General features: G+C 49.9%; 1 protein-coding gene across 8 annotated transcripts in view; it reads right to left on the bottom strand.

The window, feature by feature from the left end:
* Nucleotides 1-19,376, bottom strand: part of ANK1 (ankyrin 1) — a 213,975-nt gene that overhangs the window by 17,859 nt on the left and 176,740 nt on the right. For 7 of the 8 annotated variants that reach the window (XM_067022663.1, XM_067022666.1, XM_067022669.1 and 4 more), the window contains exons 33-38: nt 18,956-19,081; nt 18,710-18,829; nt 17,621-17,699; nt 17,288-17,362; nt 15,562-15,693; nt 14,130-14,276 (exon numbers count right to left, since the gene is read on the bottom strand). In XM_067022663.1, the coding sequence (XP_066878764.1) occupies nt 14,130-14,276; nt 15,562-15,693; nt 17,288-17,362; nt 17,621-17,699; nt 18,710-18,829; nt 18,956-19,081 (679 nt within the window). Of the gene's footprint in view, nt 1-11,146; nt 11,844-14,129; nt 14,277-15,561; nt 15,694-17,287; nt 17,363-17,620; nt 17,700-18,709; nt 18,830-18,955; nt 19,082-19,376 lie in introns of those variants that run through there. The other variant, XM_067022670.1, reaches the window with a different exon arrangement.

Below are 19,376 nucleotides of genomic sequence, written 5' to 3' on the forward strand. Positions count from 1 at the left end.
GCAACATGCTCCAGCCGTGACCTTCCATCACACGCGCTCACGCGCCGGTCACGCGCGCACAGGCACGGCCACTGACGCGCATGCGCATTCCAGCGGTGCAGGCCTTCCCAAGCCTTGTGGCTTCCGCCCAGGCGCCCGGGGCGGAAGAACAAGGCTCTGGGGGCTGAGGAAGAGGGGGCAGCCAGGGCTGAGGGCGGGGAGGGGGCTCCTTTGCTGGACGCAAAGAGAAGAGGTTGGAATGCTTTCTCTTCCAGTCCAGAGCGGGGATCAAGACGTCTCGATCCACAGGCTGGAGCTCGAGCCGTCCGCCATCAGGTGAAAGCCCCACTGCTCGGTGGCCGCGCGGAAGGCGGGGCTGCGCTCTCTTTGCACCAGCGTCCCTTGGGCACAGCCCTTGGGGGCTCTGTTAGGAATGCACCTCAAGGGAGGGGGCAGCGCTAGAACCAGGGTCGGTGACCGAGCCCTGCGGGCACTGGAGAGCACACCGAGCATCCACAGACCTCGGTGCGGTGGTCAAACGGGAAACCGCTAGGTTTGGGACGAAGTCACTTATCCGCAAGCGGTGTATGGGTTCCAGGAACTGTGAATGAGCCAGAGCGGCAAAGGGAGGGTCCTCAGGGCTCACAGCAGGAGGCCGGGTCAGAGGGCGCACGGGGTCCCGGGCACAATGCTGTTTCCTCAGAACTCTGCCTGCCGATCCCGCCAGCTCAGCTGTGACCCGGGGGAAGGGAGCCAGCGGGCCCCGGCCCCTACCGCGCAGCCCCGTGGTCAGCAAAGCGTGTTCCCAAGCCTGTTCCCTGGGGACGGGCTCGGACACGAGTCCCTGACGGTCTCCTCGTTGGGTCTGGTGTGCAGACCAGGATGCTGAGGGAGCAGCGGGTGTAAGCGTGGGATCAGTGGGCGTGTTATGGACGGGGTGCCCTCGGGTGGCGCCTCTGCGCTCCTCCAGCTTGCGGGGGGGGGGGGGGAGGCGGGCGGTCCCTGCAGCAGGGGAAGACGGCCTCTGCCTCCCTTTCAGAGCAGGTGCCAGCCTGAGGGGGGCCTAGAAGGCAAGATTCTCCACTTGGCCCAGCCTGTCTGGGGACCCGGGAGCAGGTGTGTGCCCACAACCTCCGAAGATCCAGCACAGCCCAAGGGGACCCTGGGCATGGGTGGGGCTCCCCCTGCAGGGTCTCCAGGGACCTTCCAGCCTCGTCCTGAGAGGCCCCTAACCCAGTGTCCGCAATCTTCATCCTGCCATTCAGCCCTCGCTTGCTCCCCACCCCTGCATCTGGCTTAACCTCTCTCCTGGCCAGACGGGCCCTCATCACTCCCAGCTGGGCCTCAGCTCCTGTCCTCCAGCTTCTCTGCTTCTGATAGAACTCAGCTGTCCTCCTTCACTCACTTCTGCAGCCAGAAAATATTAACTGAGGTCTGCTTCCATGCCAGGTACCATACATGCTGAAGGGTTGGGGATTATAAACACACACCCCCCACACACACCCCCCCACACCCCCCCCACACACCCCCCCCACACACACACACGACAGGTTCTCTTTGTCCTCTTTCTTTCACAACGTTTTCCCAACGACTCCAGCTCACTTTGGACTCCCCCATCTTTGAGCCTGTCCTGGTTCGCATGACTGTCAACTCCAAGGACAGGGGACCTGTCTATGCTGTCCCAGCGCAGTGCTTTCAGATGTGAGGGGGCCATGGGAGCCAGAAGCGATGACCTAGCCCATATGCAGTGAAACCGAAATTGCTAACGATTACAGGTGTTCAAGGTGCCAACAACCAGGCCACACGCTTGACATTCATTCTCCCTTGTAATCTTTCCGGAGAGTTTTCCTCCTGAGTGATCTCTACAAGTCTATGTGGTTCCAGATTCCAAACTTAGGAGAACGGGAAACAGACCATGGCGGGAGGGTTGGCTGGGGGTAGGGCTGTGCAGTGACAGGGACCAAGGGACCCCTCCAGCTCTGGCCAAACTAGGAGGGACAAAGAGGAGGAGGGTGGTGGGGGAAATGGGTGGGTCAGATCTTCCCACGACAGTAACACTAAGTCGCTGCATGTGAAACTGTGACCTAACTGGGAAAACAGGGCAATGGCCTTCCAACCCTCTGCAGAAATCTCTCCATATATCTGCAAGCAGAACATGTAAGAATCACATAATCTTTTTTTCTTCTTGAAAGCATTATTCTATTTTTACCATTACTAATTGAGCTCTCTTTCCTATGAGATATATCCAACATGTTATTTTTAATTGTCACGACAACATTATTCCTACTTTATAGAGCAGGAAACTAGAGATTTAGCAACTTGCTTAAGGAACACAGCGAGAGTGGTCCTTTCACTAGATTTTGCCATTAATGTACTTTAAAGAGAGCTTCATGGTGGTATGGTTGGCATACAATAAACGCACATATTTAAAGTAGATAATCTGATCATTTCTGATACAGGGAAGCACCCATGAAACCATGACCACAGTAAAGAGAGGGGCCATTCATCACCCCTGAAAGGTTTCCTCAGGATTCTCTGTAAGCCTTCATTCCGCCACCCCACTCCCAGGTAACCACTAATCTGCCTCTTGTCACTATACATTAGTTGCATTTGCCAGAATTTTATATAAATGGAACTCTACAGTGTGGAATCCTTTTTGTCTTTTTTTTTTTTCACGCAGCCTAATTTCATCCATGTTGTTGCATGTATTGATAATTCATCCATTGTTATTGCTGAATGTCCAGATCACACTGTAGGTATATGTTTAACTTTTTAAGAAACAACCAAAGTGTTTTCCAAAGTCATTGTCCCATTTACATCGCCATGAGCAGCGCATGGGCTCCCAGTTCCTCCACATCCTCCTCAACACTTGGTATGTTTTTTTGTTTTTTCTGGTTTTTATTCTAGCTCTTCTTATAGATGTGTAGTGTATCTACTTATAGCTTTAATTTTTATTTCTCTGATGACTAATGATGCTGAGCATCTTTTTGTGTGCTTAGTTGCTATTTGTCTATCTTCTGGGTTAAGTTCAAATCTTTTGCTCACTCTGAAACTTGGGTTCTTTTCTTATTATTGAGTTTTGAGAGTTCTTTATGTATTGTGGATACAAGTCCTATATCAGATGATTATTTGCCAATACTTTCTCCCACTCAGTAGCTTGTTATTTTTGTTCTTCATTTTTTTAAACAGTGCATTTTAAAGTGCAGAAGTTTTAAATTTTGATGAAGTCCAACTTATCCATTTGTTCTTTTATGGATTGTACTTTTGGTATTGCACCTAAGAAATATTTGCCTCATCCAAGATCTCTAAAGTTTTCTCTTATGTTTAACCAAGAATTTTTATAGTCACAGGTTTTACGTTTAATGTAAATGTAATTTACATTTAATGTAAATTTACATAAAATGTAAATCTATTTACATTTAATCTGAGGTAATTTTTGTATGTGATCATCCCAGTTCATTTCTGTATATGAATATCCAAGTGTTCCAGCACCCACGTTGTAAAGATTATCCACTGAATTGCCTTTGCACCTTTGCTGGAGATCAGTTGTTCCTATATGTCTGGTTTTATTATTTCTGGATTCTATTGTGTTCCACTGACTTATCTGTGTTTATGGCAATACCACACCGTATTGATCACTGTAGCTTTGTAATAAATTTTGAAGTCAGTGTAAGTCCTCCAACTTTGTTCTTTTTCAAAGCTGTTTTGGATGTTTTAGGTCTTTTCCATATGAATTTTAGAACCACTTTGTCACTTTCCACAGAAGAGCCTACTGGGATTTTGACTGGGGTTGCATCAGATATATAGATTATTTCATGGAGAACTGACAAAGTATCGAGTCTTCTGACCCATGAACACGGGTGTATCTCTATTAGGTCTTTTTAAATTCCTCTGGGCAACGTTTTGTAGTTTTCAATGTGTGTCTTCCACATCTTTTATCAGATTCAGCTCCAAGCGTTTCAATTTTTTTCAATGCTATCCTAAAGGGTATTCTTTTTTCAATTTCAATTTCCACTTGTTCATTCCTAGTATATAGAATTCAATTGATTTTTTTTTTATATACTGAAATTGTATCCTGCAATCTTACCAAACTCATTCGTTAGATTCCATTGGATTTTTGTATATATCATGTTGTCTACGAACAAAGACAGTTTACTTCTTCCTCTTGGATCTGGCTGCCTTTTATTTCTCTCACTTGCCTTATTGTACCGGCAGCACCTTTAGCACAAGGTTGAACAGAAGCTGCGGGAGCAGACATCATTGGCTTGTTACTGCACTTAGAGGGAAAGCACTCAATCTTTCACCATTAAGTGTAATGCTAGCTTCAGGTTTTTGGTAGGTGCCCTTCAGGGCTGTGCTATCGGATTCTCCAATTTGGGGGACAGCGATTTGCCCTAAGTCCTCACTTCTCTTACAGACCCTAGAAGAGTTACTGATTTTTCAAACCGTGTAGCTTTTTACTTGTTAGCATGGAGTGGTGACATCCAAGCTCCTTACATGCAGAACCAGATACTGATTTATTGTAGAATATTCAAACATTTTGCATTCCTTGGATAAACCCCACTTGGTCATGATGCACTATCCTTTTATATAGTGTTGGATTTGACTTGCTAAAATTTAGTTTAGACTTTTTTGCATAAATGTTCATGAAGGATATTGGTCTGTAGTTTTCCTGTAATGGCTTTCTTTTTTTAAACCAAAAATGTAATGCTGGCCTCATAGAATGAGTTGGGAAGCATTATGTCCTTTACAGTTTTCTTAATGAGTTATTTCTTCCTTAAATGTCTGGTAGCATTCACCACTTAAGTCCTCTAGGCTTGGAGTTTTCTTGGTGGGAATATTGGTTTTTTAAAAAATTTATTTTATTGAAGTATAGTTGATTTACAATGTTGTGTTAATTTCTACTGTACAGCAAAGCGATTCAGTTATACATAAATATACATTCTTTTTCATATTTTTTTCTATCATGGTTTATCACAGGATATTGAATATAGTTCCCTGTGCTATACAGTAGGACCTTGTTGTTTATCCATTCTATACATAATAGTTTGCATCTACTAATCCCAGCCTCCCATCCACCCTTCCTCCACCCTCCCTCCCCCTTGGCAACCACAAGTCTGTTCTCTATGTCTGTGAATCTGTTTCTGTTTCACAGATATGTTCATTTGTGTCATATTTTAGATTCCACATATAAAGTCATATCATATGGTATTTGTCTTTCTCTTTCTTTTTAAAAATAAATTTTATTTATTTATTGGCTGCATTGGGTCTTCGTTGCTGTGCGCGGGCTTTCTCTAGTTGCGGTGAGCGGGGGCTACTCTCCATTGCCGTGCGCGGGCTTCTCATTGCAGTGGCTTCTCTTGTCGCAGAGCACGGGCTCTAGGCACGTGGGCTTCAGTAGTTGTGGCTCGCGGGCTCTAGAGCACAGGCTCAGTAGTTGTGGTGCATGGGCTTCGTTGCTCCACAGCATGTGGGATCTTCCTGGACCAGGGCTCGAACCCCGTGTCCCCTGCATTGGCAGGTGGATTCTTAACGAATGTGCCACCGAGGAAGCCCCCTGTCTTTCTCTTTCTGACTTACTTCACTTAGTATGATCATCTCTAGGTCCATCCATGTTGCTGCAAATGGCATTATTTCATTTTTTAGGGCTGAGTAATATTCCATTGTATATATGTACCACATCTTCCTTATCCATTCATCTGTCGATGCACACTTAGGTTGCTTCCATGTCTTGGCTATTGTGAATAGTGCTGCGATGAACATTGGGGTGCATGTATCTTTTCAAATTATAGTTTTCTTCAGATATATGCCCAGGAGTGGGGTTGCAGGATCATATGGCAACTCTGTTTTTAGTTTTCTGAGGAACGTCCATACTGTTTTCCATAGTGGCTGCATCAATTTACATTTTGGTGGGAATGTTTTAAATTATATATTTAATTTCTTTCATATATTCAGAGTGTTCATTTCTTCCTACATGAGCTTTGATAGTTTGTGTTTTCCAAAGAATTTGTCAATTTCACTTATGCTTTCAAATTTGTTGGAATAACATTGTCATAATATTCTCTTATTATCCTTTTGCTACCTATAGAGTCTTTAGTGATGTTGCCTCTCTCAGGCTGGCTGGATGCTTATCAATTTATTGATCATTTCAAAGAACCAGCTTTTGGTTTTATTGATTTTCCCTAGTGTTTTCTGTTTTAAACTTCACTGATTTCCACTCTGATCTTTATTATCTCCCTTCTGCTTACTTTGGGTTTAATTTGCTCTTCTTTTTCAAATATCTTAAGATATTATAAAGCTGAGGTCACTGACTTGAGAACTTTTCTCTTTTTTTAATGTGGACATTTAGTGCTATAAATTTCTCCCTAATACTGCTTTACTGGCATACCATACATTTTGATATCTTGATTGAAAATACTTTCTAATTTCCCTTTTGCTCTCTTCTTTGACCCATGGGTTATTTAGGAGTGTATGATTTAGTTTCCATATGTTTGAGATTTCCCATGTAGCTTTCAGTTATTGACTTGTAATTTAATTTCACTGTGGTCAGAGAACATACTTTGAATGACTTGAATTCTTTTATATTTATTGAGACTTTATAGTCTATAACATGGTCTATATTGGTTTGTTCTAGGTGCAATTGAAAAGAATGTGTATTCTGTTGTTACTGGGTGGAATGTTCTACCCATTCCAATTCCTAATGTCAGTTAGGTCACAATGAATGACACTGTTGTCAAATCTTCTATATGGTTACTCATTTTTCTACCTGCTCTATCAATGGTCAAGATGGGGTGTTGAAATCTCCCAGTGTAACTGTGGTTTTGTCTATTTCTCATTGTGCTTTTCTGTTTTTGTTTCATGTATTTATAGCTATATTATTGGTGCATAAGCATTTAAAGATTGTGATGCCCTCTTGATGAACTACTTATTATTATGAAATTATTTTCTTTATCCCTGGTAATATTCTTTGTTCTGAAATCTACTTGTCTAATATTAATCTAGCCACTTCAGTTTTTTTTTGATTAGTGTTAGCACAGTTTATATTTACTCATCTTTTTACTTTTAAGGAATTTGTGTTTTTATATTCGAAAGGCATTACTTATAGGAAGTATATATTTGAAATTTACCTTTATCTCCAGTCTGACTATCTCTGCCTTTTTTTCTTTAATTAATTAATTTTGGCTGCATTTGGGTCTTTGTGGCTGTGCTCAGGCTTTCTCTAGTTGCAGTGAGCGGGGGCTACTCCTTGTTGCTTTGCACGGGTTTCTCATTGCAGTGGCTGCGGAGTGTGGGCTCTAGGTGCACGGGCTTCAGTAGTTGTGGCACGCGGGCTCGGTAGTTGTGGTTCACGGGCTTAGTTGCTCTGTGGCATGCGGGATCTTCCCGGACCACAGATTGAACCCATGTCCCCGGCATTGGCAGGAGGATTCTTAACCACTGTGCCAGCAGGGAAGTCCCTATCTCTGCCTTTTAATGTGGGTTACTTAGGTCATTTACATTTAATGAGATTATTAATATGGTTAGGTTTAAACCTGTCATTTACTAATTTCTACTTTTGTCCCATTTGTTTTCTTTTTCCTCTTTTGAATTAATTGAAATGTTCCATTTTATCTATTTTGATTGCTTATTAGCTATAATTCTTTGATTATTTTAGTAGTTGCTTTAGGGCTTTTAGTATATATCCTTAAACTATCACAGTCTACTTTTAAGTGATGTTATATAACGCTTGGCATATAGTATAAGAACCTTACAATAATATACTTCCATATTTCTCACAATTTTCAACTTTTGTACCATTGTTGTAATATATTTTACTTTTATACATGTTATAAACCCAACATTGTATTGTTATTTTTGTTTAAACAGTTATCTTTTTTTTTTTTTTTTTTTTGTGGTACGTGGGCCTCTCACCGTTGTGGCCTCTCCCGTTGTGGAACACAGGCCCCGGACGCGCAGGCTTAGCGGCCATGGCTCACGGGCCCAGCTGCTCCGCGGCATGTGAGATCTTCCCGGACCGGGACACGAACCCGTGTCCCCTGCATTGGCAGGCGGACTCTCAACCACTGCGCCACAGGGGAAGCCCTAAACAGTTATCTTTTAAATAGATTTAAATAACAAGAAAATTATGTATTTATTCTTATAGTTAACATTTTTGGCAGTTCATTCCTTCATGTAGATCCGTATTTCTGTATGGTATCGTTTTTGGCCTGCAGGATTTTGTTTTTAAACTTTTCTTGTAGCAGGCACCTCCTGGTGATGAATTTTCAGGTTTTGTGTGTATGGAAAAGTCTTTATTTGCCTTCGTTTTTGGAAGTTACTTTTGCTGGGTATAGAAGTCTACGTTACTTTATTTTTTTTTATTTTTTATTTTTTTTTTGCGGTATGCAGGCCTCTCACTGTTGTGGCCTCTCCCATTGCAGAGCACACGCTCTGGACGCGCAGGCTCAGTGGCCATGGCTCACGGGCCCAGCTGCTCCGCGGCATGTGGGATCTTCCCGGACTGGGGCACGAACTCGTGTCCCCTGCATCAGCAGGCGGACTCTCAACCACTGCGCCACCAGGGAAGCCCCTACGTTACTTTAGAGATGTGTTTCTTTCAAGATGTGTTCTACTTTAAAGATATTGTTCCACTGTCTTACTTCCATTGTTCCTATGAGAAATCTTATGTAATCCTTATCTTTATCACCTTGTATGTAACGGGTCTTGCTTTTTTCCTCTGGCTACTTTTAAACCTTTCTCTGTCACCCGTTCTGACCAATTTGTTTAAAATGTGCCTTGGCATAGTAGTTTCCATGTTTCATGCGGTTAACTGAACTTCTTGGATCTGTGTGTTTAGTTTTTGTCAAATTGGAAAATTCTGGGCCATTAATTCTTCAAATACATTTTCAGCCCCCTTCTCTGCTGGAGACTCTAATTTCACAAATATTAGGTCACTTGATTTCCCCACAGCTCACTGATGCTTTTTTTTTTCTTCCTGTGTTTCATTTTGGAGTTTCTATTGCTATGTCGCCAACTTCCCTTCTTCTGTAATGTCTAATCCCATTCAGTGTACTTCATTCATCCTATACCTTATAGTTTCATCTCTAGGAGATTGATTTGGGTCTTTAAAAAATATCTTCCAGGGCTTCCCTGGTGGCACAGTGGTTAAGAATCCACCTGCCAATGCAGGGGACACAGGTTCGAGCCCTGGTCCAGGAAGATCCCACATGCCATGGAGCAACTAAGCCCGTGTGCCACAACTACAGAGCTTGCGCTCTAGAGCCCATGAGCCACAACTACGGAGCCCACGTGTCACGACTACTGAAGCCCGCAAGCCTAGACCCCGTGCTCCACAACAGGAGAAGCCACCACAATGAGAAGCCTGCGCACCACAACAGAGTAGCCCCCGCTCGCTGCAACTAGAGAAAGCCTGCACGCAGCAACGAACACCCCATGCAGTCAAAAAAAAAAAACTCTTCCAAGTCTCTACTTGACTTTTTAAACATCTGAAACAGTTATAACTGTTTTACCATTCTTGTCTGCTAATTCTAATATCTGCATCAGTTTCAGTTGATTGATTTTTCTCCTTATTATGGGTTGTGTTTCCCTGCCTCTTTGTTATGTGTGTCTGGTAATCTTTAATTGGATGTTGTGACTTTTATCTAGTTGGGTGCTGGGTATTTTTGTATTCCTGTAACAGTTCTTGAACTTTGTTCTGTTATGTAGTTGAGTTCCTTGGAAACAGTTTGATCCTTTTGAGTTTTGCTTTCAAGGTTTATTAGGTAGGAGCATTGACCAACCGAGGGCTAATCACTCTCCATTTCTGAGACAGGACCATTCTGTGTTCCCTATGCAGTGTCTGTAAACAATCAGTCTGACTGTTGGGAATAGATGATTAATATTCAACCAAAACTCGCAGGGGACCTTCTGGAGGTCTCCAGAGCTCTCTCTCTGTGCAGCTGTCTCTCTAGGGAACTCTAGCTGCCCTGGTCTCCTTGGACTCCCAGCGACTTCTCCTTAACCAGGGAGTCTTCTTGGATTTCTCTTCCTTCTGCCATGACTTAGAAACTCTTTCGAGGCGGTGATCTAGGCAACTGTAGGATTCACCTCATTTATTTTCCATGTCTCATAGATCACTGTCCTTTGCTGCCTGATGTCCAATGTCTCGAAAACCGTTGTTTCATATAATTTGTCCATTTTTTGCTTGTTTCAAGCAGGCGCGTATATTCAGTCCCTGTTGCCTCATCTTGGCCAGAAGTGGAATGCATCTCAGACAGCCCCTCAGACACGGCCGGATAAACATGTTCACTCCTGGGAATCTCAGTAAGACTTGACAAAGGCTGGGAGAGGGTAACTCCGCTGGTCACAGACCACCCGAGGCTCATTCTTGGTGACTTTTCCACCTTGAAACTTCCTGGGATTCATGTGAATGGAATTTCACCCAAGCCAAAATGTGTCCATGAAGAGAACTTGTGCAAGCCTCCCCCAGGACTTCTTTCTGCCTTGTGTTTTGTCCTGGAGCCCCTCCCCGGTCGCAGTGTTTAGGGGCTATGCCCCTGCTCCCTCTCAGTCTCCAGAAGACCCCGCTGACCCCACTCTCAGCCCCGCAAGCGTGGATCTGGGGCTGCAGGCGTCCATACCCAGTGGAGTGGGCATTACTACTGATAGGGGCCGTGCTCAGCGAGGACCATCTCACACCGCCTGGGGTGGACCACAGCACAGGAAGTTCTGCTGAGTCCCCTGGGTTGAGCTCCAGAAGTGCCTGTCTCTCTGGCAGTCTCACGTGGCCCTGCCACACCTGGGTCACCAGCCCATCCCTCAGTCTAGAGCTCTCCCCTCTGGGGTTGCCTTTTGGAGAAATCAGGTAACAGGCAGCCAAACACACAGCTCTGGAGCAGAGCCGTCCAGCAGTGGCCCGCCCCCCCGAGCCTCCCCTCATCTGGGCTGTCACACTGGGTCTCTGCTAACCTAGGCCTAACGCTGCCCCCACTAGTTTGATGTCAGTGGCAAACCAGACAAGGGTGGCCAGCCAATCCTAACTCAGGCAGGAGCCGCGCTTCACTAGCTGTGTTCACTAAGAGTCCGCAGAAATGAGACATACTGTATTTCCAAGTAGACATTGTATCCAACTCATCAAACCAAATGGAGTTGACCAAACAGGATGTGAGATGTCCATTTTTTTCCTTTTACATGAGAAATCTGTTTTATTTTTAGGAACATGCTTTTTTTTCGCTCCACGGGCAATTTTTTTTTTTTTCATGTTTATTCCAAGGGCCTGGGGTAGTTCCCTCCTGTGCAAGAGAAGCAAACTGGCTTTTTGACTTAAAGCCCTTTCTGCTTTGGCCAGTCCAGGCAGACACAGCAAGAAAAGCCAGGAAGGAAGGACAAGAGACCTCAGGTTCCTATCTTCCTGACACCACAGAGCAACCAGTCACTGCCCCGAGTGCCCACAGGGAGGCTGAGACGAGCAGAGAACGAGGTAAAGCACAGAGGAGGCAAGGTACCGCCGTGGCCATCGGCGCAGAGGCCCGGGCTGGCCCGGGACAGGAAGCCAGAGGAAGCGCAGGAGGCTGCTGTCCCCCTGTCCTTCCACCTCTGATCCCTCCTGCGCCTTCTCTCCTGGCCAGAAGGGCGCCCAGAAGTGGGATGGTCTTCCTGGGACTGGGAAGGAGGCAGGAAAAGTACACAGAAGCCAGCTCTGGTGCCCAGAAAGGCAGGATGGACCGAGCGGGCGTCTGTTTCTGAGTGTCTGCTCCGGCCTGGGGGAGCATGCACAAAGGGCACACGGCCTGCGTCGGCCGGGACACCTGCTGGACGAGGGGGTTCAGAAGGGCTGACAGACGACAGAGCAGCCAGGAAGCACAGAAGCATTCAGAGCGTGACGTCTGCAACCAAAGCAGGGGAGGATCCCTTGTAAACTTGGTAGATCTTGTGGCCCCTCTGTGCCACACCTGCAGCGGCTCTCCGTCACCCTCCCAGTAAAACCAGTGTCCTCAGGACGGCCTGGAAGAGCCACCCTCCTGCTGCCCCTGCCCTTTCTTCCTCGCCTCTGGCCCCTCACTGAGCAGGCACGCCCGCTCAGGGCCACCGCCCGGTATGCTTGGGTGCTCTCTGCCGAGTTGGCACGCCCACTCCCTCCTCTGCCTCCAGGCTTTGTCCAGATGCTCCCCACTCCCACCCCACTATGTAATCCCCCAAGCCCAGCACTCTGACCCCCCCGGCTGGAGTCTGTTTTTTTTCCCACCATCTACCTGCTAGCGCATTATACAATTCACCTACATGTCATATTTTTGTTTGCCTCTCTACACAAAAGGTAAGCTCCGTGAAGGCAGAGTTTGGGACTTTTGGTGTTCAGAAAATATTTGCCAAATGAGCTGACCAACGGCATAGCCTTTCCACAGTCACGGAGCACAGGACCCAGGCCCACGGGGGTTTGAACTCTGCTTAGGCGTTAGATGAGAGGCTCCAGGCCCAACTGGAATCCTGAGGCTAGCGGAGACATTCATAAACACCCGGCTCCGTACCTGCCCTTTTAAACAGTTTTTTTAAATTGTGATAAGAACACTTGACATGGGATCTATCCTCTTGACAGATTTTTAATTGTTGTAACTGTCTTGTTTATACTCATGTAATTTTATGGGCCTGGTGTCCACAGAATTGGGGCACAAGACCCCCAACACTTGAGTTGACTTGGTTGAAACAGCTCTGGGGGCGTTAAGAAACCCAACCAAGTCACCGGTTATCACGTAAAAAGGGGAGCAGTGTTTTGTCACTTGATTTCCCCCTGTTTGCAGCACTCAGCCCCCTTCCCTCGGTCCTCGTGAAAGGGAGTTGGCCACTTAGCAGGCCCTGCTGTGCCCAGCTAGTCCCCCAAGAGTGGGGAGAGGGCCAGCCTGGGAGCCCTCAACGCTGGGTCTGAGGGGCAAGCCTCCTCCATGGGAACAGCCCCGAGGGCACACAGACCCCAGCAGGCAGCGAGGATGCCCCAGCATCAGGCCGGGGGCCCTTGGTGACGTGCATCAGTGGAGGCTGAGGGCCCCTGAACACCTGGCCCAGGTGAGACAGTGGAGACAGGCAGTGAGGGAGAGAGCGGACTTGCAGGCCAGGTGAGGTCAGAGGCAGAAGAGAAAGGCCGCAGGATGCGGTCAACAGCTGAGCCCTGTGCCCAGGGGCCCTGGACGGCATGTTTCAGGAGACACGGGATGTGGGAGAGTCACCCGTGTCAGGGGCGTGGCATCCCCCTGGGCAGGGCCCCTGTCCCCACCCTCCACTCACAAGCCCCGGCCACGGGGGCTCACGCGGCGTGCAACGTGCGTGTGGCCGGTAAGGCTGGTGACCGAGGAGCTGGGGGAGGACAGCGACGCAGCTGCGGGATGGGACATGTGCCGGCCTCACGGAAGCCGGTTCACAGAACCATATTGCGTTCCAAGGCCTTTGAGGAGCCTCAGGTCCCTAATCCAACTTGCTGATTTTAGAGAGGAGGCTGATGACTCAGCAGTAGAGTCAGGAGGCAAGAAGGGAGAGAAGGCCGCCTCCCGGCTCCCCGTGAGGGTAGGGCCCCGCCTGCTTCTGCGCCCCTGGTCAGTGACAGAGATGGAGGGGCAGTGGGGATCTCGGCCCTGCTCCTCGGCCACTTCCCCTGCTAAAAGGAAGGTGTCCTCAGAGGCCGCAGGGGTGGGTGCTGGGGGCAAAGGTCAGGGCCCCCCGGGGGCCGGTCACCTGGGGGCTTCTTGGCATGCAGAACCACATCAAAACGAGTCAGGGGAAAGAGATGGGGCGAGAAAAAAGGGAGAGAAGAGCAGAGAGCGGGCTGAAGAAAAGATCCCGCTTAGTCTCAGAGAAGGGGCGGCAATAGGGCTTCAGGACGCCCCCTGGCTGGTCCCCACAAGACCTGCGCCAGAACCTAGCGCCCTCGTGTCTCCCCACCGACTGGGTCGCCGAGGGTCCGCGCATGCGCAGAGCTGGAGGGGGGGGGGGGGGGCGTGCGGCACGCGGGGCCGCCGAGCGGGGCCTCGGCTCCTCCCGTCCTGCCCGGGCCCCGGGCGCCCCCCACCACCTCTGCGTTCACCACCGCCCGTCCAGAGAGAGACTGACCTCCGGCCACCGGGAGAGAAGGTTCCAGGGAGGGTCAGGAGGCGGCGGCTCGGCCCCTTCGTCCAGGAGACACTCACCATTCATCTGGGAGGGGGACGACGAGTAGTCCCGGTCCGCGGGCCGGCGGTCGGGCTTCAGGTTGCGGCCCTGCCTGCCCGAGCCCTCCAGCATGTTCACGATCTCGCCGCGGTCGATGTTCCGCAGAGCCGCGTACAGGTTCTCCACTGCGGGCAGAGGGGAGGAAGGAGGGCGCTGGGGGGACCGCTACCCATCGCAGGGCACGCGGGACGCCCGGCTCTGAAGTCTGGTGGGGTGGGGGGAAGACTGCGAGGAGGGGGGATTGCAGGCCCCCGCTTTTGTCGAAGTCAAAGCAAACCACCTCTTCGGAGAAGACGGCAGATCTGGGGACACTGCGGTTCCCGTCCAGCCCATGCAATAAAGCCCAAATCGCGGTAAAGCGAGAACACGAATATTGCTTTCCCAGTGTATATAAAAGGTATGTCTACACTACACTCTAGTCTATTAAGTGTGCAATAGCATTCTGTCTAGAAAGACAAGGCATCTACCTTACCTTTAAAATCTTTTATGGCTAAAACACGCTAACTGTCCTCTGAGCCTTCAGTGAGTCTTAACAGTCACATAAAGATCACTGATAACAGATCAGCGTAACAAATGCAATCATAATGAGAAATTTTGAAATATTGAGAGAATTACCCAAATGTGACAGACACGAAGTGAGCAAATGCTGTTGGAAATGGGCGCCAACAGACCTGCTGAATTTGATTGGGAAAAGAACAAAATCTGCGAAGCGCCGTAAAGTGAGGTAGGCCTGTGTTTTATCCTTCAACAGATCGTTTCCAGACCCTAACAGTGGCGAATTTCAAGGCATGGGAAGTGTTTTTTTTGTAACCTAAGAGGAATACTACAAGAAGATGAGAGTGAGAATGATTGGATTCTGTCTTCTGGAAATCCTTGCTCCTTGCCAGTTGATTTGCCATGCAAACGTAAACACTCAATTTCCTCCTAGTGCTTTGTGTTTGGGAATGGGGTGGAGGAGGGGCCGAAAAGAGTGAGACAAATCTTCCCTCCCGGTTGGAGAAAATCCTGGAAGAAGAACTCCATTAGAGGGGGGACTCCTCACTGGGCTCTGTCCCGAGGGGACAATCCTCCTTTGTTTGAGAAATTCAACGGGAAGGCACACACCCTACACAGATGCCGTCTTCTAGGGGTCCTGGTGCGCTTGTGAACTCATTTGGAGGATGGGAAGAGATCACGACCAAGATTCTCTGAAATTCCCTCCCGGCAGGCTTGCCCAGAAGACCAGGGATCCCGAGAGGTGCATGTGTGCATTAGTGTGTGTGTACGTGTGTGTGTGAGACAGAGTGTGCAGAAGGGATTCGTTCCAAAGGCCAACACCACCCAGGGAATTTGGAGGGAGAACTACTTGGTGAGAAGAGGTCCTGGCACAGGCCTTGGGGAGAGAAGGCTCCCCAGCCCATCGGTACTGACTCTTTGCATCTTGGCCTTCACGGATGACCCAGAGGTTCAACAAGGCCACGCTCTGCTCCAGCAAGGAGTTGGGGTTCTCCACGCGGATCCTGTTGATGTCATCCACGCTGAACTGCAGCTCGCGGGCCAGCTCTGCACACAAAGAACCAAGAGCGGGTGTGAGCCCAGCCGGAGCCCAGCCCCGGCCCCCGAGCCCGCGCGTGGAGTGGGGCGCCCGGCAGGGACCAGGAGATAAAGAGCAGTCTCCCTCTGGATTCGGTTCTCCTTCTTCCCAAGGAATACCCAGTGAAATGCTGACACTTACACTGTCGTATCCCCAGGGAATGAGCCAGGAGGAGGCATGTGCCCAGGGAGTAAATAGGTATTGCATGAATGAGACTGAGCCACTTATCCAAGGTCACAGGACAGGCTGGGGCCACAGTGGGAGAGGGACGGACCCACTGACTCCCTCACTCCCTTGGTGCTGTCCGTGCTGCACTGCATGCCACTGTCTTTCCCTCGAGAAGCAGTTACAATGGACATGCATTTCTGTGTTTACGTGTCTTCCGGAAAGGCGCTATTCACATTTAAAATGAAAATACAGTTGCCCATCTAAATGCGAGGCGATAACACAGAATGCTAGCTCTTCCCCTCCCGTGATTTTTATGGTTATTTCTCGCAGGTGCTTTAGATGAGAGAACAGCATTGGAGTCTCATTTCAAGGATGAGGAAGACGGGAGGGGAAAGTGGTGAGAATCAGCATGTACCCCCTCCACACACACACACCACACATACCCACACTCACACACACCACATACACGCCACACGCATCACATACGCACACCCACACACAACACACAAGCCACACACACATACACACCACACATACCACATCTCTCACACACACCACGTACAAACCACACACACACCACACACACAAACACACACAAAACCAAGAAGCAGCAGCAGATGTGCTTTTTCGGCTTAAAGAAGGAACAGTCTCTGAACTTCTGTTGCGAGCTCCGCCACGCTGCCTTCCAAGAAGCTACTGCTAAGGTTTCTGAGCTTGTCTGAAGCCCTCTCTGCAGGTGGTTGAGTGAAGGGGGTGTGTTCATACAAAATCTCACAGGAAAGGGGGGATTAAATCACAGGGCCTGCGACTGAGTAAAACGCAGTCTGAGCTGTCACTGCCTCGGCTGGGTCAGGTCACCCCCTCATGGTGGACGGGACTTGTGTATGGCTTCAGCTACGGCCAGAGATGACAAATGAAAAACATCCAGACGTGTCCTCTTCCCTCCCTTCCCTCAACAACGCCGGCCTGTAGGAACGGTGACGTGTACGGTGCGGGGAGCGGTGGGCAGGCAGTCGGGACACACAGTTTTTGTTTGCTTGTGTGTTCTTGGTTTGCTGGCTTTCCAGGGCTCTGTCACTAACTCACTGCACAACTAAAGCCACCCCAGTTAGCTAGATCTCGGCCTCCCCATCTGTAACATGGGCAGCCTGGATCCATTCTAAGGTCTCCTGTAACGTGCGAAGTTGAGTTTCTAAAAAGGAGAACCAGAGAGAAGTGGGGGAGGTGGGGAGCGCCCCCTCTTTTGGTACCCATGGTGACAATCGCAGCTCAGGTGCGCGCCGGTGGTGGGAAGAGGTTCAGAAACGCCTTCATCCGCTGCCCTTTAGCGGAGAGGAGGTGTAGAGGAAGGTGTGGACAGGAAAGGTGCTCTTCTGCCCCAATGCCCCCACTCACCGGCCCAGCTGAGGCCCAGGTGCTCTGATATAATAGCCATCTTCATGTCAGCCCGGTCTGCGCCGCTGAGGAGACCTGGGGAAGCATGGCATTCGTTTAGCAGCCTTGGCGGGACACAGAACCGACAGCGTGGGCGAGGGACCTCAGAGGGTGCCCAGGGTGCGCTCCGTGTGCCCCCGATTGGTGGATGAGCCGGAGAGGCTCAGTGGAGACCCCAGCCGAGGGCTGAGCCAACGGTGTCAGCTCGGGGCTCCCGTCGGGGAGAGGGGACGCCGCCTCCCTCCCCGCCCCCGGGAAGGGAGTGAGCACAGAGAGTCCCAGAGAGCTTGGTACCCAATGTGGACTCGCTGAGGACGCTGTATCTCAGGGCCAGCGGCGTCAGGGTCCTCCGCCGGTCATCGGCTCCACTGCCCTGCCGGAGAGAGACCGGGAAAGGGCGCTGTGGTGCAGGCGGGGAGGACGGCCGGCCTGGCAGACGCTGGGCAGCTGCCCTGCCTGGAGCCTCGACACACAGGGTAGAAGTGTGGGCGGACGGGGGGCGAGAGGGGATCTCACGTACTTTATTATTATTATTATTATTATTAAGGATAAGCTCACATGGCCCTTATCACGTGCCGGGCCCGGCTTGATGGACACGACCCCCTATGAGGTAGGTACCATCATTCCTCCTGTCTCACCGGGAAGGGGGAAACAGACCCAGAGGGCGGACTAAGCCCCCCAAGGTAAGCGGGTGGAGCTGGAGTTTGAATTTTAAAAAAAGTTTTCTTCTTTTTGGATTCCTTTCTGCTCAAAAGACCCGTTTTTGATGCCCAAGCCTTCGCACGCTGTGGCAAAGCACCCGGAATGCTTGTTCAAGGCTGTGGGAAACCCGCCTGTGAAAGAGAAGTCGGTTCTCCCTCGTCCTCAGACAGAAAGGAGAAAACGAGCCTCGGATGTCTGGACGCGAGCTTGTTTGTCGAGTTTGGCATGAAAGGCTGATGATGAAAATGACAGAGCGACACCAACAAAAGAGACCCCGTCCTCCAGTGCAGCGGAGACTCAGCTGCCCCCAGGCACCAGTGACGCTTGGTACTCGCACCTCTGCTGAGCTCAGAGCCCTGGGCTAGCGCAGGGCTGAGACACCAGGCTTCCCTTCCCTGAGGGCCTGGGCAAGACACGCAGGTACAGGACAAAGAGGCTCCCCAAAAGCCCTGACGTGGCTGGGCTACCTCGAGCCACCGGCCACCCGGTTGTCGGGCCTCGCCTTCCAACGTCCTGGAAGGGGCGTCCTGGGGAGCTCGGGGCCTCGGCGTGAAGACGCGTGTCGCCCTCACACCCTGGCATCTGTTCCCGAGCTTTGTGGGAAGGGCTGGGCTGCAGCCCGTGTCGGGGGAGAGCCCAGGGCCGTTCTCCACCGGCTGAGAGTCCCGGCAGGGCGCTCACCTTGGTGCAGGGTGGCATGGTGATGTTTAGGTGGCAGAGGATGTGCTGCGTGTCCTCATACTTCATCGCCTTGCGCAGGAATGACAAGGACCCTGCTGGATCGCGACTGCTGTCCCTCACCTAGACTCAGTCACACAAAAGGGAGAGTCAGGGGCCGCCCCACTGGCCACCAGCCCAGCTGGCTCAGAGCTCTCCGCCTCCCGGACTTCTAGACCCGGGCGAGGTGTGGGCGAGAGGAGGCCGCACCTTGACAGGAATGGCCAAGCGGCTCTCCCGGAAAGACTGGAAGAGGAAACTCCGCTGCTGGGCGGCCTTCCTGATGGGCACCAGGTTCCCGGAGAGCTCCGCGAAGAGAGGCATTCCTTCCAAAACCTGCAGGAAAGGGAAAGCAAATGCAGCGGGTCAGGAGCAATGCCCAGATGCCCGGTCCCGCCTGTCAGCTCCCGTCTCTGCTTCCCCACGACCCCCCAGGGGCCGTGCTCTGGGAGAACCCACTGAGTGTTTCGGAAAGGTTATGGTGGATGCTTCCTTACTCCAAAGGCTTTTATACCAAGCAGGAATCTTCATATATCCCTGCGTGGTTGATCAGCACTGCTATCAGAGTACTCCAGAACTCCACTAGGAGATCATAATATGGCTTCCAAAAAACATTGACCTCTTTGAACAC

This window comes from Kogia breviceps, chromosome 20 (assembly GCF_026419965.1).
Source record: "Kogia breviceps isolate mKogBre1 chromosome 20, mKogBre1 haplotype 1, whole genome shotgun sequence".
NCBI lineage: Eukaryota > Metazoa > Chordata > Mammalia > Artiodactyla > Physeteridae > Kogia > Kogia breviceps.